The sequence below is a fragment of the Mchenga conophoros genome, linkage group LG5 (genome assembly GCF_057382185.1).
Source record: "Mchenga conophoros isolate Kocher_MC1m ecotype Shallow Benthic linkage group LG5, M_conophoros_male_GT1.1, whole genome shotgun sequence".
NCBI classification, from domain to species: Eukaryota; Metazoa; Chordata; class Actinopteri; order Cichliformes; family Cichlidae; genus Mchenga; species Mchenga conophoros.
In genome coordinates this window covers 27,406,209-27,427,410 of record NC_140530.1, presented here as the reverse complement: position 1 = coordinate 27,427,410, position 21,202 = coordinate 27,406,209, and the positions used below count along the sequence as shown (strand labels likewise).

General features: G+C 38.7%; 1 protein-coding gene across 1 annotated transcript; it reads right to left on the bottom strand.

Annotated features, from left to right (window-relative positions):
- Positions 1–5,898: 5,898 nt before the first annotated feature.
- Positions 5,899–18,683, bottom strand: tomm34 (translocase of outer mitochondrial membrane 34). Its single transcript, XM_085274670.1, has 8 exons — positions 18,460–18,683; positions 16,814–16,963; positions 13,848–13,947; positions 13,398–13,550; positions 12,625–12,797; positions 12,267–12,414; positions 10,971–11,097; positions 5,899–9,213 (listed from the first exon to the last, which is right to left on the bottom strand). The coding sequence occupies exons 2-8, from the start codon at positions 16,941–16,943 to the stop codon at positions 9,112–9,114; spliced, it is 933 nt and encodes a 310-aa protein (XP_085130796.1). The 5' UTR covers positions 16,944–16,963; positions 18,460–18,683; the 3' UTR covers positions 5,899–9,111.
- Between the last annotated feature and the right edge of the window lie 2,519 nt (positions 18,684–21,202).

The window sequence follows — 21,202 nt, the reverse complement described above, 5'->3', positions numbered from 1 at the left end:
TTAGAATACCAAGGAAAAAATTACACTTAAAGAATTATTGCAGCCGTCGAATATTTCAGACAGTATGCTACTGAGGGCAGCTAACATAAGAGTTATGAGTTATAAGATATAATCTAAGTCGTAACATTGCTGTATGGAGCTGCAGATTTGGTTGCAGGTTAACATAGCTGGACTGGCCATCGGGCATACCGGGCATATGCCCGGTGACTTATTTTTTATTTTTTTTTGTAATGGCATGAACAATGAGAGGTGGTGGATTGGCCAGATGCAGGTCGATGTGTAAAAATAACTCAGTTGTTTGATGGTGTCTATGGCGGGGCTTCCACAGAGGCCAGCAGGTGGATGAGGGAAGGGGAGGCAGGAGGAGAGCCCCGAGGCGGCCACCAGTCCGAGTGTCAGGTGAACTGAACTTCAGGTAAGAAGTTATGACCTGCAGTCTATCTGGGTCAGATATAAACCAAGTTTAGGTGGAGTTTATTTTTGTTGTGCTGACTTTTTACTGTCAGTTACAATAACTCGTACTGCGTTCTAGCCAGCTTGACGGAGTTTTTATACAGCTGGGTGGGTGCTATGATGTTACTGATAGTGAACTTCTCTCATTCTCCCCCCTCCCTCTCCTGTTGCTACTTCAATCATGAAACTGATCAATGATCAGCTGATCGGCTTTTTTCTCTTGTTTATTTATCGCCCACTTTGCGCCAGAAAGGAAACCAGCAGATGTCGCGCTAAACAACAGCAGCACGTTTAAGCTTGATCAGCTTTTGTTAGAATTTATTTAATATTAATTTCTAGTATCAGCTGATGTTTGCTGGAGCCACAGCTGTAAACCTGCTGGTCATGATGTCGGTTTGGTTATGTGGTGAGAGGGAAACATGAAGATGAAACCAGGAGATGTCCTTACTGGATCATCAGAGCTGAACAGATGATGGAGAAACAGGTTTACCTTTTAGGTGACATGGATGAGTTGAAGGGAAGTTATGAACTGTTTCTGAGAGACAAATAACACCAGGATCCTTTTTTATGTAGCTGACAGCTGGTAACTGTGCAGGGGCGGGTCTAGGAAAGTTTTGCCAGGGGGGCCAGGTAGGGCATTAACAGGCAAAAGGGGGGCACAAAGAAATACCTTTCTTTCTTATTCTCATTTAAAATGTCTAGCTTTTATTAAATAATTATCTAAATCTTACAACCAAAGTTTTTATCTGATGTAAAATGTATAGAAATCATACATATACCAACAAGACGGTGTACATATGGAAAAGATATATATAAATTTTATAAAGTTTGTATCTGTCTTGTGTGAAACTTGTGTGAAAAGCATACAAGAGTAAAAACAGATATAAGATCCCTTGAAAGATTATATAATGAATCTTGTATGTTTTGGATACTAAAACAACATATGAAAGTAATAAGAAAGTGGCCACTTTCTTGAGTAAATCATGTAAGTTTTTACTATTTCTTTTCCATATGGGACTGTCACAACAGCATTTGTTTTCATTCAAAGGCTTTATGGCTTTAATACCTGGTGGGCCGGTCTGTAGTCAAAATGCCCGATTTTCTGTCCCAGTCCAGCCCTGCAGGTTAATACTGGCAGTGTCACCATGCCAGCTGACTGTATTTCATCATCAGCCAGTGTTGTTCTTGATCAATATTACCAAAGTTTACCATAAGGCAGCATAGAAAGTATTTACTTGCTTTCAGGTTTCATTCAAATGTTAGTCTTTTCAGTTGTTTCCCCACTTTTTTCCTGTTTCAAAATCACCAGTTTGTGAGAAGATTATCTTCTTTTTTTTAACAGGCAGATAAAGTTTTACATTGGAATTGGCTAATTTGTCAATTGTTTGTTACAAATGTTCGTATTTTAATATTCAAAAATGTTTTTCCCAAAACATATGTGCACTATATGTCAGTAAAAATACTATGCAAATATTGCTGTCCTTGAATACTGAGTAAACACTGACAAAGCACTGATTGTATCTCTTGTACTTTATCAACACAGTATCTAAAAACTTTGCACCATAGTGGTTAAAATCTCATTCGAATAAGAGTTAAAAGCGCATTCGGTTATTAGGTTTATAGGGTTATTGAATTATGGTTAACGGTTGGTAGGTCTGTGAAGGTTCTCAGTCATCCAGGTCATCGTAGTCAAAGGAGCTTGCAAGCTCCTTTGATTAACGGTTGGTAGAATTTTTTTAAACTTTATCTGCCAATTACATCTGCCACCCTTCTCCAAATCTGTGCCCCTACCTGGCCCCCCCAACAAAAATTTTCTAGACACGCCACTGCTATTTAGGTGCTTATAATTGATCTCTGCTTGGTTTTTGCTGTGGGATTAGTTAATTTGTGCAAATGCCATCACAATATCTGGGTCAACCGCTCGGACTACAGAGCTACATCTCCAGAGAGTTTATTCTATGGTGAGAACATGATTCAAGCTCAATCTGACCTGACTACCAGGTGTACACTGCAATCTTCCTGTAGGCTGGTATGCTTTGCATTCTGCAGCAGAGTAAACAAACTATAGCAACTATCCTGGTGCATTTAGTTTGCTGGAAATGGTCTCCAAATAAATATAAATCTTAAAGGAAAATGTTCTTGTTACCACCCTTTGTCATGTGTTTACATTGTTATATAAGATGAATGTTCTCACGTGGTTTGGATGAGGCCACCCTTGGAGTTTCGTTTAAGAAAAAAAAAAAAAAGCTACAAGTTTGCAGATCCATCAGCTGATTCAGATCGAATGAGCAATGGGTGTTAAAAGACCTTGATCAAACAAACCTGCCTCTCCCTGAACCTGGATCTGCAGGTTTCTTCTGGTTAAAATTTAGTTTTTCCTCCCCACTGTTGCCAAGTGCTTGCTCAACAGTGGTTGATTGAAGGTGCCTTGAAGGAGCTGCTGTCATGATTTGGCGCTATGTAAATAAAACTACTGAATTGAATAGATGTACAATGTTGGTACAGGATCAACATTTCACCTGGCCAGTCACGTCTAAGCGTTCAGGTAGCATTACCCAAGAAGCTATTAAGAACTTTCACTAGGAAACTAACATGACTAGCCTAAATTTGGCTAACAAGAAAACGATGATACAATTTTTTTTAAATTTTTTTTTTGTATAAATTAATAAAGAAAACATCTGAAATGCTTACCAGAAGAGTTTTATATAAACAAAGGGGTTTTTCCCCTCCACATTCCAAGATATGACCGTTGATCCTGGACCAACATTATGAGGATGATGGAGCCTCAACACCAACACGGGGATATCAAATAGACCAGTATAGACTACATAAAGCACATGACATCACTTTGAAATGTTTATAAATTTCACATCGGTCTCACTGTTTGAAATGTATTCTAAAACTTTTTGAATTGGAAAAGACTGCAAACGTAGCACCTCCACTTTATACACTGAAACAGCCATCTATCTGGAAAACTTTACTATTGTTATAGTTGCCATATAAGTGGGTTTGCAGTTATAGTAAAGGAATAAACAACCATCACTTTTAAAAAGGTTTGACTTGAGTGTGAAATTACATCAGTGGAAAAAGTTTAAATGTTTGAACCAATGGGAAGGGGGGAGAGGGTTTGCTTCAGGCAGCTGGTTTCCAAGAAAAATGGAGAGCCAACAGAATCTAAAGGCACCTCTGCTACAAACAACTATTTAAAGCCGGAGGAATTTTACCCTCCAGTATCCCCTGAAGTGAATATTACTGTGATGGAGGACCACGCTGGTCCCAAGTCACGTCAGTTTGAGGCATTTGCTTCAGCCCCAGTAATGCCCAGAGCCACTGCTCTAAGAGCTGATGCAATCTGCAACCGTTTCCAAGCCGTCTGAGGGGAAATAATCTACTCCTCCAGTGCTCACACAGCATCAAAGTACAAAACAATGCACCAAATATGAGAGTTACCTAAAATATCCTGTGAAAGACGGACAGGATGGCGATGGAGTGGTTAGAACTGGTTTGAACCCCTGCTGGGGCCTTTCTCTGTGGAGTTGCATGTGTGGTTTTCCTCCAGGTACTCCGATTTCATCCTGCAGCCCAAGGACATCTATGCTAGGCTAGGTTCACTGATGATCCTAAACGGATTCATCACAGATGTGAAGAAGATAAAGTGATATGTGAACTTGTGACTCTGAAATATCTGACTATATGAACATGACGCAGGTTCAGATACACTTGTATTTAATTTTAACATGTTTTTATATATGTTTTTTCAGGACTGACTATGGCAGCAGTGATCTTTTGAAATGCAGATTTAGCTAAAAATGTCAATATTAAGTAGAGGATGGATCATCGGGTGTGCAGCTCAGAGTCTGCACTACCTCTAAACACCCCCTGAATATATCGGGCTCTGGCTGCTCGAGTCTTTCGTATTTTTATCTGTTTGAGCTCGTTTTTGCTCTCCGAGTGTTGAATCCACTTTGATGTGCTGTCTTTCTGAATATTTTATTGTGCGCACACTCAGCGGGGTGAGAGATTGAGTGGTGTGAATGTAGATGATAGTTAACTGCTACTTGAGCATTGTACATCTATTAATTAAGGGCTATGCAGGATTTCTGGATCTTTCTTTGTGTACAGGAGATATTAGACCATTAGTTTTGTGCCCAGAACTATGTAATTTGGTAAAACTGAAACTGAATTACTGAAGTTAGTTAGTCAAGCTGAGCATAATGAGACACATTAGGAGGTAAAGAGGTGTTAAAGGTTACGTCAGGCCTGATGAAGAACGGTTTTGTCTGTGAACCTTATTTTTTTATTGACTGCATTGCAAAATGCCAACCTGTTTTTCTTGTTTTTTTTATCTGTAGTTCACAGGAAACACTATTAGATTTGACAGATACTTTCTTTTTCTTTTAGAAAACTAGTTGAGAGGAAAGACAAGCTGCTGTAGTTCTTTGTAAGTGCTTTACAGTTAAGTGAAGTTGTTGGCTTCTCTCCTGCCTGACTGAACTGGACCGGATCTGGGGAAGGAGTCATGTCTGAGTGTGCTGCCAACAAAAACAGCACTTATCTCAATTTCTTGGTTGCACTTTCGATTTGAGGCTGACTTGTGTGTACAGATGAGGAGGAAAACCTCCAAACATAACAAATGGAATTCGATGTTTTCATTTGACTATAAAATATGCTAATCTTTATGTAAAAAAAATAAATAAATAAAAAAAGCTATGCTGATGATTTCTGACAATATTTTCACGGACCGGCCTTTAAGTTGTTGCAGATAAATAATTTATGCATAACACACGGGAAAAGACCCAGGGAAACAGCGTTAACGATAAAAACGATTAAAAAAAAATAACGATAAAAACTGGTAAACACCCTGAAAACTATACATTTCACACTCGAGCCTCAACTCTCGCGGCCCGGTATCAAACGACTCAGGGACCGGCCCGGGGGTTGGGGACCGCTGAATTTAATGACTCTGAAAGTGGTATGGTTGTTGGTGCCAGACAGCCTGGTGTGAATACTTCAGAAGGTTCTGATCTTCCCAGAGTTTCCCACATAAAGAAGAGAAAGTATCCAGTGCATCATGGGAAGCCTCTCAGCAGTCTAGGCCTATTATAGCATAACTAAGGGATGGTTCAGGATAAGCTGATCCAGCCTGTAACTATTGGAATCAGTTTTTTAAATAAAGGGAAGTTTTAAGACTAATCTTAAAAGCAGAGCGAGTGTCTGTCTTCTGAATTCAAACTGGGAGCTGGTTCCACAAAAGAGGTGCCTTAAAGCTTTATGCGCTGTCTCCCATTTTGCGTCTGAAAGCTCTAGGAACCACATGTAAGCCACCAGTCTGAGAGCGAAGTGTTTGGTCAGGATAATAAGGTACTATGAGGTCTTTAAGATGGGATGGGGCCTTATTATTCAAGATTTTGTAGGCAAGAAAGATTTTAAGTTTAATAATTCGTGTCATATTGAAAAAAGATTGCACAAAGCCATCCAGATTTTAAAAAAATTATTTCTTCTTGCTGTTTATGTTACATAGACACAAGCAAATCCATGTGTAGTTGTGTATAAATCAATGAGACGATCAAATCCTACAGTAAGTATGACGCTGTATGCAGCACCTGGTCAGCTTAGCAAATTGGGGGAAACTGTAAACCTGTGTCACTTGTGTCATTTGTCTTTTTTAGAAGCAGCAACACCAACACATATACAAAATAAGGTATCTTAGCACTTAAAGGGGTAAGCTAATAACTACCAAGCTAGTAGGGGTGTAGTTAGTTTGTCTTACTTTCATCTGATGCTCTGCCAAGTGATCAAGTGCTGTCATATTTTATTTTAAAGACTAAAAGAAGGTAGAGCATGCTCAATCTTTTTTTCCCCTCAAATTTATTTGCAGTTAAAACAGAAGCAAGTGACAAAACTAAAATAACAAACTGCAAAAACAACAGTGAGATAAAACAAAGGATCAAGCATAGATGTGCTTCAAAGTTTCCCTGAATGAATAACTTGATATACATGTGGAGGTGCTGTCACTGAAACAAAAAACATGATTTTAGCTTCAGCAGATGAAAGATGGACACAGGCACTTTAGTCAGGATGGAGATGCTAAGCTACAGCAAGTTAATAAGAAATTTTACTCTATCTACAATGAAATAGAAAGTTCACAGAATGAGGCAATACTTTGTACATAAGGACCCGTGTGAGGACACTACTACTTGGTTCACATACTGCATATGTCAAGAGAAGGGGAACAAGTCGACGTTCCGAAGCTAAAGTACCAAGCCAACCTCTCTCACTTGGGACAGAGAGAAATGAAATGAAGCAAAGTAGTAAGAATGTGGTGTCCAATAGGTGACAGAGATAATATATGCAGATAACCAGAGAAGGACTCCGCTCTTAGTTATAATTTGAACCATAAACAGACTGCACAAGTCTTACAACCTGGAAATGAGTTGGTATGTTTTATTTCCACTTCACTTGCCTTAAAGTCAGTGCATTTTTTGTTTGTTTTTTTAAATGTATTATCTTATTTATTCTTTTTTAGATGTTCAAAAAAGGTCTGCGGTTAACAGATTTTCATACTTTGTTCAGTTAAGCTTTTCTTGAGTCGTCACCATCGAAGCCTTCATGGTTTCAAAAATCCAGTAAGACTCGTCCATCAAACAGCCCGTTCAACAAGTCTTTCATTGGCTTGTAAAAAATGTGCAAGGAGGTGACGGCCACCTGAGAATTTCTACGCTCTCGCATGCCCCATAACAGCCTAGTGGTGTGACGTTAAAGTTAGAAGCAACCTTGGTGAGGTTTGTTTATAGCAAGCGAGTCAAACATGGGTCCAACACACCCATTACATGTCAGGTGACAGTTCGATCAATAACAACTACATTTTTATCAATAAAACGTACTGCTGAGATACCAGCATGGATCAAAAGCAGTGAACTAAAATACTATCGTTAAAACTGATGGCTCATTAAAACAGTGGAACATTTACAGACTTCACATCTTTAGCAGGTCAGCTAATGTAATTTATCAGTGGCTCTCGACCACTGCAGGTCAAATTGCGCCATATGTGGCCCTTTAACTACAATGAGTTGAACACCCTTGGTTTGTGTCCTAACATTAACATTTTACAGCTCGCAACTGCTTATTCTTAAAGCACAAACATATCATGAATTTTTAAAGATCATCATTCTGTACAAAACGTACAGGTATTACAAAATTTTACTCCCCACTGAGCCTACTTCCTGGGAAAGTCTGAATCACGTTTTGGCTGAAGGAACCGGGGCAGTACGAACTTCTGGGCTGGCCTACAAAAACAAAAAGGCAATTCTTTTGTTGACATCAAAATCTGCAGCATCACTACACCTTCCTACATCGGAGTAATTAAGAAGAAATGCCAAAGAAATGTTTTCCTTTATTCCAGGAAATTAAATCCAAAGCATACATACTGTAGTGATATGCTGCAAAAGGCTTGCTACTTGAACTCTCACACAAACAGCTCTGCAGGCATATGACTGCCTCACAAGTTAACTAGATCAGACTCTACTGAGGAAATCTATGCAAGCTATCCTATATGGCATGGACATTATAAATATCAAAGGACCTAGAAACAGAAACATGTACTCCAAACATGGGATAAATAAGTACACTACCTGAGAGTAAAAACATCTGAATTGGCTGTTACCTTGAAACTTAACGTCTATGATCACCAGTGTTTACAGAAGCTTTGTGATTTAACTCTAAAGTGGGCTTCTCAACAGCAACTGATTTCTAAGGAAAAACTCTTTCAGTTTCTGTCAAAACTTTTGGGATTCATCAAACTTTAAGATAATATTTTATCCATGGTTACCTAAAAGACCTCAGCCTGCTAATATGAAGGCATTTTTTTGCCTTCCTCATGCCATTTATGGCCATGTAGTGGTACCATGACACTCAAGCTCCGATAGTAAGCGCCAACCCTACCCACAGAGCCACCCTCTTTGCTATTCCTGTAGTCTCTCAGATTTCTATGTCATGTCTGATTCAACTTGGCTTATTTTTTGGAGAATTCAGCTGCATCTCAGATTTTGCATCAGCAAAGTAAACTTGTTGACTGACCTGTTTCACAGGGTTTGAATATGATCATAGTTTTTTGTCTTGGAAAAGTCCTTAGGTGCATACCCTTGAGGTAAATTTATTTGTCAAAACATACATTAACATCAAATTTAAGTTCTGGCACCCAGCAGGAGCGTCACGATAGCTGACTGCCTGCTCAAGTTTTACAAATGACGATGGTAAACGTTTATTCTCAGAACCAGGTTGAGGTGTGTGAGTAAAATAAATAACCATAAATACTGGATGATTGGAAACTGACAAGCTAAAAGTGGTAAAAGAAATATTTCCAAGGCTGCTTCATTCCTATTCCAACATCATTTCTAAGTATCCAGAGCTGATGTGGTTTTCTACAAGCACCTTGAGACCAACTTCATGTCTGTTCAAGTGAGAGTAAACACATTAAACAGGAATTCAGTGAAGGAGTTTTGGGAAACACGGGCCTGGTCTTGGACTCACAGACAGTAGAATCATGTCACTGTTCTGCTATTTTCCACCAACTGATTCTTATAAAAAAAGATGACTTTGGCTTCTTGCACTCAGAGCAGTGACACATCCTTACTGCTGCCTCTAGTCCCTGACCTGTCCTCATTTCTTCTTCTGCACTTCCTGCAGGAGCTTCAAGGCGGCCGAGTTCTTTGGTTCCACTTTCAGCAGAGTGTTCAGATCGTCCACGCAGGCTCTGACGTCCTGCAGGGGAGAAGGCAAAAAGTTTCAGAGATTAAAAATGAAACAATGCTGACAAGGTCAGAGAAACTGAAAGTAAAAACACCTCAGTAGAACAGAGTCAGTGACCAATATCTGCATAAAAACAATCAACACAGTTCAGAACAATGCAATTTAATCCACAGTTGACGTATGTGCTTTCTCACAAGGTGAACTTGAACATTTTTAAAAACAAACCAGCTTGGAACTAACAAGTAAATAATAATGTCTCTTGCCCGCTGCCTTATAGTTTGCATATATTTTGCTATTTAGTTTTAAATTTTCATTCATCTGAGAAAACAACTCAATCAGTTTACTTTGAGAAGATCCCCTTGCCATTATTTTGATAGGACCTGAGCATCAACTGAACTTTCTGTTTCATGTTTCCCTGTGAACAGTCTGATCAGATTGCTGTTGTTGTGGCAGTCTCGACTGTCATCCTGTGAAGGGTCAGGGTCTGATTCCACCACGTTGGACTGCATCAGGCAACAGTAGTCCTTGTTCTGTTCTGGACATCTATTTGGAAGTCTTGAGGCTCACAGACCAGATTCAGAGCAGAACAAGGACGACTGCCTTTGGGTTCAGTCAAAGACAGTAGAGGATGAGGAAGAAGTTGATAACTATCCCATTACTTTTTGTCACAAAGCATATGTGCTTTATTATTTATTTATATATTCACAAATTCAATCTATTTCTATGGGAAACACTAAACATGGGTAAACAAGTGACACTAATCACATAATGAAGGCTCTCTTGTGTTTAAATACACCTCTGTTTAGCTACCATTTAATATTAAAACGGGATTACAGTCACACTTATGACTGTAAGTGTGACTGTAATCCCACATGACAAAATAAATGTTCAAACTGATTTTTTTCTAAATTCCATCTCAAAGTAGATCAAGATACAAAACGTCACCCAGCAAAAAAACGAGTCATTTCCTTTAGTACTTTGTGACAATGAAAAAAAATGCCGTCCAAAACGATGAAAAAACGAGTTCCTCTCTGCACAACCAGCTGAATGATTTAAAGCCCACAACTAAGACAGGAACAGCTGGTACTAGGTGGTTAGCATTGACTGAGCTTTAAAAAAAAAAAAAAGAGTGAACGAGTGACTAGTGCCCTAGTCTGGGTAACCGGTAGACAATGCCTTCTTGTTTCTTCTCTATCTGAAATAACTACTATTTTTATTCACGTCTTTAGGTGACCTGATCTTGAACCCAGCTGAGATAGTGCTAGCTATGATCAATGATGTAGTATTGAGATTCACAGTCACAGGAAAAGAAGAACATGAATAAAGAAAATACATGATAAATCTTTGTTTATTTTGCACCCCCGCCCCCTCTTTTTGTTTTCTTGCGCTGGCAGGTTATCTGTTACTCAAGGCAATGGAAGAGGAGACACTGATAATTGGATGTCTAGATAAAAATCACGTTGAACAATATGAGGTGGAAATGAAGAATCGACTCTCTTCGTGTCTTTTTGACAACTCAAACCTCCAAACACTGACTTGAGCTTTTCACTGCATGTAGCTGTGAGTGCCGAGCTTACTGTCTCCTCTGTGTGTTTTGACTACTAATGAGGAGAGACTGTGAGGGGAAACGCTGGTAATTATCAAGGCAGGAAATGCTTTTTATTTTGTCGCTTAGCTTGAAAACCTGCAGACACTTTTGAAACTAACGTCTGATTGCGCTGTGTGGGAATCAGAAGCTGGAGCGCGGTGATGAAGACTCGTGCTCTTACCTTGAGTTCCTTGTGAGCCTGAGCCCTCCTGTAGAGAGCCTTGACATTGTTGCTGTCAATCACCAGCGCCTCGTCACAGTCTCTGATGGCGTCTCTGTACTGCTTCACTGACAGGTAGCACAGCGCCCTAATCACACAACACACAGTAAACCACATTTAAAACATCTGGGCGCATCTTTATTTATTTGAAGGTCCAGTCAAACAATAATGTTGCCATGATGTATTAATTATCAATCTAAAATGCTTCACTACATGTATAACACTCTGTGATCAGAGCACTCCAAAATGGATGAATCTGAATTTGTATTTATTTTCAGGTTCTTCAAGATTATTCATTTTTTTGTCTAAGCTTTTATTTGACTGACACACCTAAAACGTTACCTTTAAATGCTTTCTAGCCTCTTCATTTGTTCATTTTTTACTGAAATATTTTTAAATGTGAACTCCATTTCAACGAACTCTTTAAATAATATCCAGCTAAAGTGTTTTTTGTTTACTTTTTAATTTATATTTATCTTAGTCCAGGGCCATCATGTGATTCAGACTGATTCTTTACCATTCATTGTCAGAAATCCACATTAAGGATCCTCCAAAGAAAATATAACAAGCTAAGGGGCCGAATTCATGTCACAGTGCGGCAGAGAAATAGAGTCCCGGCATTTCTTTAATATTTTTTTTTGTGTTTGTTATTGTTTTCTAGTGCTACTGTGTTATGTTTACTCATGTCAAAAAGTCAGGAAAGACTTAAGTGTAAAGTAATATCTGTGTACTGAGCTAATGATTTTAGCATTTTTGTCCAGTCACGCAGAAAAACATGACTCATCTACTGTGCAACAGCAGTTAGTCCATATAAGCTACAGCTTGCAAATTTCCATCAGCCACTAAAAAACAGGCTTAATAGGCAATGGGCATTACACAGAAACTGCCCAACATAGTACAAATGCCTCCTGATTAAATAAAGCAACTGAATATTAAAGCAGAGAAAAGTTATCAAAACAAAAATCTTAAAATGTATATTATGAATACCATGTCATCTTTAAAGTTTTCATAGGTATGCAAATCCCTTTAACACAGTTTCAACGATATTGAAATCATCCACCTTTGTGAACATATTACTATTCTTATATAGTCAGGTTTTTTATAACTGCCAAAGCTATATTTAGCTAAATCTGTAGGAGTCTTTATTTTATAAACAAACAAAAACAGGACCAAATAATATATGATGGTTGATATATTCGTTGGAGCAATATTAAATACAACACTGCAGAGACACAGATGTTGATGATCAAGGCTCACCGGTTGGTGTAGGTGGTGACTTCTGTAGGGTTGTGTTTGAGGCTCTGGCTGTACTTCTCTATGGCCTTCTTGTGCTCTCCTTTCTTCACCAGGGCATTGCCTTCTTCTTTTAAGGCCTGAGCTTTCTTTATCTCTTTATCACTGGGAGCTGAGGAGAAGGTAAGGAAAAGGTGGGGGGCATAAAAAAGAGAGTTTGAATATGATAATGCTGCTCCGTCTCTAAGTAACTTTTAAAAAAATCCAATGAATGGTTATGTTTTCATGAAGCTGCTCAACTCTTTGACACTAACAAGGAACTCAGTCAATTCAAATCAATAACATAATTTTAAATAACATAATTTTTCATAAATCTATGTACCAGGTTTTTTTGTTTGCGTTGTGCCATTCTGCTGAGGTGTTGGACTTTGTTGGGTGACATTGCCTGCAGACTTTTGGGCAAGTTTTTCCTTCACAGACAGAGGAACTGTGGGAATGGGAGGAAGCTTTTCTCTCCATGACGGACCGTCTGTCTCTGTGAGTGCCTTTGTCATCCTGAGAAACAGTACAACAGTGACAAGAATGTGAACAGAGAAGAAGCTGAAAAACAAACTTTTTGTGCTTCTGCCCACAAGTTCAGGTTCTGTTCTTGAACTATGGAACCAAGGAGTCAACACTTTTACTTTTAGAGATACTGTGAAGACACTTCTGTTAATGTATTTACAAATACTCATGTGTAGGTCTAATGTCAGGTCTGTGTATTTTCATTATGGTTTCATAATCTCTTTCTTGGGGACGGGGGATTACAGAACAGTGTTTAAAACCTACAACAGACCAAGAAGATGCATAAACCATCTGTTTTTTTAAACCTCCTAAAACAGATATTTCTGTACTGATATTTCTGCAAAACTGTAAATTGTAAAGTGTAAACTGGTTAGATTTGTTTATTTCGATCTGGAAAATCAAACTCGGAAACAACTGTGATTGGTCTACTTGGCAGTAACATGCCATACAAACACAATATGTTGATATTGTTCACAGTGCGATTGGAAAGGCTCGTATTAAGGTACTGCAGCTATAGAAACTCAGAGATGGTGAATATTATATTGTAAGCTAAAATATAACCATCACTCAGCTAGCTAACAGACAACATACCTGTTGGTGCCATCGTGAGCTGCTGCTATGTTGCAGTCAATCTGTAGAGCAGTTTTGTAGTCTACGTAAGCTTGCCTATAACGCTCCAGAGCTTCGGAGGCAGCAGCACGACGAAGCAGAGACTTCACATTGAACTGGGATAACTCCAGAGACCTGAAAGAAAACATGTTAAAATCATAATTTAGATAATATTTTGATAATGAACAGGCTGAAAATGGACGTATCGTCATTAAAAATTTAACAATAAGTTTAATGGACAAAACTACAGAAGTCAATATACAGAACAGAACAAAACATTGCTTTTATTTCATGTACTTGAGCGTCTCCCTTATGTTACATTACCAAAGGTTGGATGTTCTCACACAATCAAACACCCCAAATAAGAAAATCAGGGTGTAAGATCTGAGGAAAGAAAGATGCATGAAATCCAAATTGCAACATCACACTCACATATTGCAGTCTTTCACACATTCCCCACAGTTGCCATCCTTCAGGTAGCTGGCTGCACGGTTTGAATACAAAATGGACAAATCCTCTGGATTCCTTTTACCTTAACAGGAAGAAAACGATGTGTTTAAGAGCAGATCGTCAAACAACAAATAACCCTATTAATCTGAAGACATGTGCAACTGTTAGAAAGAAAACATTCATTAAATGACCAGAAAACACAAATCACACAACACAGCATTGTAGTGTTGTCAAGCACATTGTAAAATATTTTTAAGTCTTAAGTCTCTACTTATTGCAACATGGCATCAATTCTCAAAAACTGCTTTGCTGTTCCCTGATGCTACAATAGCCATGTTAGAAACTGCGACTAGCGAGGAAGATGAGGGATTTGATACAATTTAATGTTGCACTCAATTCTTATAGCATTTTGCCTGTACTGTAATACTAAATACTAATTGCAGTACTAATTGCACTTATGTGTGCAGCTCTGCACACATAAGTGGAGGAAGCAGATAGAGAGACTACCTAGACTGAGTATATTCACTTGGGATGTCAGTGTACACACACTGATTTTCCCCAAAGAGGTTTTAGTCAGAGCCAATGGAAAGGAAGAAGAAAATAAAAGAGCACTGGTTTTACATTCATATGGGTTTCATTTTATTGTTTAAGACCTTTTTTACTAAATATCTTCTGCTGCTCCCTTATTCACAAGGGGTCACCAGAGCAGGTAGCTTTGCATATTTGTTTTGGCAGAGTTTTATGCCAAAAGCCCTTCCTAATATAAACCCACAAGCAAACTGTCTCTTGCCAGCGCAATAGCGCAAACTCTGCAGTATTGCACTATGGAGCCACTAGGACAATTTTTTGTATGTCAGTTTAAAAAAGAAGAAGAAGAAAAATGTAGGGATGGGAATTAAGAACCAGTAATAGGTTCCCAATAATTCAATTCCTTGGAATTGTTGGTCTGCTTGCCTATCGATCCTGCTTATCTGTGTGCTGGAGGAGGAAAATAGCGGTTCAGTCTACAGCATGTACTTATTTTTATTGCACAAAAGGATGAGAGTGCAAACTACATCCAACACAGAAACAACTGCATTATGTTGCTAATACAACTTTGGCCCTTTGCAAGCATACTAACACTAAGCTAGCGAAGGACCCAGAGTGATGTTAAAGCTGAGTAAATACCAACCCCTGAACTCAAACCCTGAACTTCAACAGGTAAAAAACGGATGAGCAGTCAGGCTGCAGCCTCCGTTTCTACTTCTATTTTTATGGAGAAACACAAAAGTAATGTAATGTTTCTACAGTAGAATCATAATCACTGTGAAGTAGGGCTGCCACGATTTGTCGACTAGTCACGATTACGTCGACTATCAAAATCGTCGACGACTGATTTAATAGTCGATGCGTCGTTTGAAGCTTTGTAAGATCACAAAAGACGCAGGAATAAGTGGCAGGATTTAAGAGTGTAATAACGGACTGAAACAGAAAATGGCAGCATTGCATGTACAAGGATGTCAGCTACCGTTAAACCCCGAAGAAGAAGAAGCAGCTGTGTCCCAGAATTCATAGCGCGGCCCAGCGCAGTTTCCAACAATGGCGGCAGCTAGTTAGTTTTAATATTACTCTTATTATTCTTTCTGGGTCACAAAATAAACGTTTAACATATTTTCAGGCGAGAATGTAGCTGTGTAAACCTCAAATATCTGCTCAGTTTATCAGGACACCACATATTTTCAAAAGCGCTCCGACGTTTTCGGAGACATCTGTTACCCACTAGCTCGTTAGCGAGCCGGGGGCTAGGCTCACTAGCGCCGTGAGAACACCGGACTCCCCGCAAATCGTTTTCAAACCCACCGCCGTCTTTCGCTACTCAGGTTAAATATATATGAGTCACTTAGATAACTTAAAATGTTATTGTTTGGCTTTTTTTTTTTTAGTATTTTATTTGTTCCTGAGTAAATCAGTTTGTCTGAGATTAAAGTTATAGTTTTTACACAGCTGAATAAACGTCAAGCAGACAGCTGATTATCAGAAGTGTGAGATGCTCCAGAATATACTCCAGTGTCCTGTTATATTTTAGATAGCAAGGAGTTTATTAAACTTCACCGAAACAATCTGCAAATTTCATTAAAATTTAATAAACTATCATCTTGTCTTTATTTTTAGTTAGCACAGACCTTAAACACTCAAAGCTGTAAGCTAATGATAGTTATATAAGAGCAGATGCTGCTGGTGCAATAAGCTGTAGTTTTACGTCCAATGGATGATGATCTGATTAGTCGACTAATCGCAAAAATAATCGGTGACTAGTCGACTATCAAAATAATCGTTTGTGGCAGCCCTACTGTGAAGTCTTCTTGTGCTAGTTTTCATCTTTGCTTTGTGTTCATAACTGAATACTAAGAGAAAGACTGTATGTGTGTCAGCATTAGGATTGGGGTTTTTGTTGAGGAACAGGAATGTGCCAGTAGGTTTATACTGTTAACTGGTAACTATCAGGTCATTTTACAGTAGTGAAATGTTAAAGTAATGAAGGTTATGAGCAAAGAATACTTCACTACTTCCTCTTGGGAGTAGTGAAGTACTACATTACAAAGTACTGCATTTCTTTTAAGAAAAGTGTTCTGTGTAATATATCTTTTGAGTAACAACCTCAATACTGATCAACAAAGAGGGGAAATACCTCCAGCATGCACACACATTTGACCACCACATGCAATTAATCTGCATGAATTTAATGTTTTTGGATATGCTGCTTAATGATGGTGGTGAGTCTCAAAGGAGCCAGTGAGAACCGAATGAGAAGACAACATGAACCTCTAATGGAATTGGAACCACTAAATTGATCAATTTCCATCCCTAGGAAAATGCAGATTTATATCAAATAAGGTCACAGGAACATAAAACGTACTTCACACTCATTTCTCGGTGAAGTGTATGCACGCTCAGATTATAATACTTACTGTTCTTCTCCAGCGCTTTGATTGCCTGGCTGTAGAGATTTGTGGCCTCGCCATATTGGCCTGTCTTGAAACATTCATTGCCAGCTTGTTTCAGCTCAGCCCAGGACTTGGACTTCTGTTTTGGTGGCATGTCTTCTTGCTGGCTCCTACCTAGAATGATACAGTAATGGTTGGTTTATATGTGGATTAAAACATCAGACAATTCAAATGTAACTGAAATGACTCATCAATAAAATACTGGATTTCTATTCATACAAAGGAATAATGTGGACCTCGCCACCTCTGTGTGGTGGCTGAATGAGGCACGTGTTTCTACAACAATTTTGTAAAGAAAGAAATTGATATATTAGTTGTTACACACAGCTTTGTTTATGTGTCAGTCAAGAGAAGCTTGTATCTATATTTTTTGTCAAAGATGCTTCTTCATTGTTTTTTTATTTTTATTTTGTTACTGTATTCACCAGTGTTGGTCTGAAACGGACAATTAACCTGAAAAATGTGTGAAATTATTTTGACAATTAGTTCATCATTTTTTAAGTAAAACTAGAGGGAAAAAAATACTTTTTTAGAGATTTTAGTTTCTCAAAGAGGATTTTCTCCATTCAAAACTAGACAATTGTCTTCGGCTTTTGTTTTGTGCTGTAGAGAAACTGAAACAAAATGTCACAACAAGCCATATACTGAAAGTAATCACTACTTATAAGGTATATATTTTATCATCACTTCAATATAAAAAATTGTACCATAAGCACACCATGAGACTGCCTGATTAACACTAAATCACAAGAGTAATTTTAATTACCAACACTATATAGTCACATTCAGATGCAGGCAATTTTAGATTGACTAACAAGAATATATATCAAATAGCTTTGCTTAGTGCACAGAGGCTTATTTTTGTTTGAGGCCACTGGCAGGGCTGTAAATTAAAGAATTTTCCAAATCTGGAATTAATATAAAATATCTTGTCTAATCTTAAAAAAAAATTTCAATTAGTTACACTGTACAACAATTAAACAATTAAGTTGAAGTCATTTTTTTCTTGCAGTGGTGCTTTATGTTCTCTTCCACATGCCTTTACTTTTTAACCAATTAATTAATTAACATGGTGTCCACAAAAATGTATAGAGTGAAATCCTGCACCCAGCTCTGACATATAACATATGTCATATGACATATAACCACAAACCAATAAAAATACTTTCCACTTTCAGCTTCTGTAGCCTTACTACAACAACAACAATAATAATAATAATAATACTGAGATTTGATGGCAGCTAATAGTTTGCACTCACATATACCACAGGCTTAACTTAAATCAGTTAAACCTCAGGTTAAAAACCCCACACCAAATTAACAAACCTGCTCATCTAACTGTAAGCTAATCTGGTACCTAGCCGCTAACAGTTACACAGTCATATTCTGTTCATGACATTTTCTCCAAACCATTACTTAAATCCTACTTTCAAAAAGAGCCACAACTGAATCTTGTTTCCTCGAGATTTTGCTTAAAAACGCGTCTTACTCCCACTCTTTCTATGCGTTAACTCGCTAGCTAAGTAATGCTAACTCGTGTGGGTTTTGAATGGTGTTTTATGGCAGCTAACATAGCGTAGCATAGCTTTGCTACTATTAGCATGTCTTACCGGCTGCTCAGTCTGAGAGATCACAACGAGGAAGTTCCCCTCTTCACAAACTATCTGTTGCCCTTATGAACGTTGCTAATAATGGCATTACTCAGTGCATGTATGTTGTCCCGGTGGCTGAGACCCACACTCTGCCTGGGTAGAGTTTAGTACAGGGGGAGGTATATGGAACTTGCCGGCAGTCTCTAGTAACTTCTCAGTTTGCGATATCGGTTTCGCTTCGTTTTAACGTTGTGTTCAAGTACTGTGGTCAGTGTAGGACTTTCACCTGCATGGCGCGCCCTCTGGTGACCATCTGATCAAAGTGTGTTCAGAGACCAGAAACCACAAATGACTCACTGGTTGAGTTTTCAGCAGTAATCGCCACAATAATTTTAACTTTATAAGATAATACATGCAGATTTTTTTATATATGCTTCAGCTTTTGATCGCGAAGCTATAATAAAGCGCAGCTCGTTTTACTTTCGTGGTGAAAAGTCCTTTGCACTATCCTTTCTGTATCTTGAACGCCTCATGAGATAGGGAGAAGCAGTTGTTCGGTTTCTATTTAGAGAGCAAATTGTGTTTCGACATAAATCTCGCGATGGTACATCGTGTCCTATTTAAATCTAAATGTATTTATTTATTTTTATTTTTGGAATCTAGTTTGACGAGTACAATTTAAATGTACAAACATGAGTTCCTATTAGAGTTAGAAACCTTGTAAACGGAGTTGAGAAAATATATGCAAAAGAAGTACTTATAGTCTGAGACTCAGGCAAAATGTAAAAAAGAATTTTAAAAAAATTGCTCAGTTTTGAATGTTTACAGTGTGCCTTTGATGTTTGGGCCGGTTGGGGTCTCTGTGTGCATGTTTTCTTTGTGCTCAGGATCTTGATCCTAATTCTAGCCAATATAGAAACCATCTAATAGATTACATCAGTCTCAAGACAGCCTCTGCCACCACATTAGATCAATCCCTCTGGGCTCCTTTGATCGGCTCCATCACCTAGCGGGGGTGGGGGGTCGTGGTTTGGTCCCGCTTTCGCCATTGTGGTTGATGTGGAGGTTGGGACGGGCTTAGGGCGTCTGGAGAATCCCTAGGGACGTTATCCCTGGAGGGCTTAACCCAGGGGTTGTAGTCATAACCTGGTTAGTGGCTCTGGTTGCTCTTAGAGGGTGTTCTAAGAGCGATCATGGCTCAAGAGTTGTTGAGTTGTTGTACAAGTTCGCCTTGTAATCGGAAGGTTGCCGGTTCGAGCCCCAGCTCGGACAGTCTCAGTCGTTGTGTCCTTGGGCAAGACACTTCACCCGTTGCCTACTGGTGGTGGTCAGAGGGCCCGGTGGCGCCAGTGTCCTCTGTCAGTGCGCCCCAGGGTGGCTGTGGCTACAACATAGCTTGCCATCACCAGTGTGGCAGGCTTGGGGTTCGGGGGTGCTTCGCCTCCGTGCTAGGGCTCTGGCTGGGCCTTGGGTATGGAGTGTGATTGTGTGTACAGTGTCCATGTATGTCTATCCCTACGTTGGGTTAGTGCTGAGTATTTGTATATGTGTGCATGAGGGTGGGAATGCATGTTTGTGTCTGTGCCTGTTTGTCCGTGTCTATATATGTCAGGTCGGGTCTTACACTCCACCTCTCTGGGAACTCCCAGGCCCTCCAAAGGCCTATATCCCCTGTGAGTGACAGTTGTAGTGTGTAAGAACACTCAGGTCTCTCTTGAAAAATACAAATTATTAGTATGACAGAAAGGCCAGAAGCATTATTAATAAAAACAAAAATGTTAACCATCTTCCAATAATCATTTTATTTGTATAGTCATAAAAAATGTACAAAATCTACAGTGCAAATAAAACACATGAGTATAGGCCAGTTTACTTCTCAACCACAGGGAGGCACTTTAACACCTTCTCATCAACAGGCCAGAGGAATTTATGCAAACACAAGGAAATCTTACTGTGTCGTACCATTCGTAAACACTATGAAGAGCTCCAGTTCATTTAGCAGATGCAAATCTGACAGGCAAGCGTTTGAAAATATTACTGTTCTGCTGTGATTGCCATGTGCTTGCTTGTAGCTTCCTTCAGGAGCAGGAATAAGCTTGCAGGAACACTAACCAATACATATTTTAAGAGTAGTTAATAAAGCTCAGAGTCTGAGATAAAACACACAGTGAGAATACAGGTGTCTGTTTTTCAGTTTGCTGTTTGTACAACAGGTTTAGCTACATTCTTAATAATATGTAAACATTCATTTTCACATGAGCATCAGCTGAGCGTTTGTACCTAAAGTGGCCGTAACAGCTTAAAATATGTAGTAGTGTCAGCTTTTGTGTCAGAATACATGGTGACAGTGAATGCGGCAGTTATATGAAACATCAGTGCAGCACTTTCTGTTGTTAAGGTTCAAAATTGAGGAAGGAGAGTACACACCACTCTTGGTCCAGAAGGTCTTGGTCAAACAATGATTTTAATGAATACACGCGTGGGAAGACACTCTGTACGCAGACAGCCAGTAGTCCTCGACTCAATGCAATGGTACTGATGACAATTATTTAACAATAGCAGTAAAATAATTTCCCTTCTCCACACTGTCCAGAAGCACAAACTTGTTTTTTCTTCTGAAAATCAGCGAATGAAAGAAAGGAAAAATACATAGAAAACTATTATCTCTTATCCCACAAAGGTTGCTTTTTAAAGCAACCTCAAAAGTTTATATATATATATATATATATATATATATATCTATATATATATATATATATAT

Excerpts from the sequence above, each read along its gene's own strand:
- tomm34 (XM_085274670.1), bottom strand. The coding sequence starts at position 16,943 with ATGCCACCAAAACAGAAGTCCAAGTCCTGGGCTGAGCTGAAACAAGCT. Across the intron at positions 13,551-13,847 it reads TGTGTGAAAGACTGCAATAT|GTCTCTGGAGTTATCCCAGT; the intron begins GTGAGTGTGATG and ends GTTTTCTTTCAG. Across the intron at positions 11,098-12,266 it reads GTCACCACCTACACCAACCG|GGCGCTGTGCTACCTGTCAG; the intron begins GTGAGCCTTGAT and ends TTGTGTGATTAG.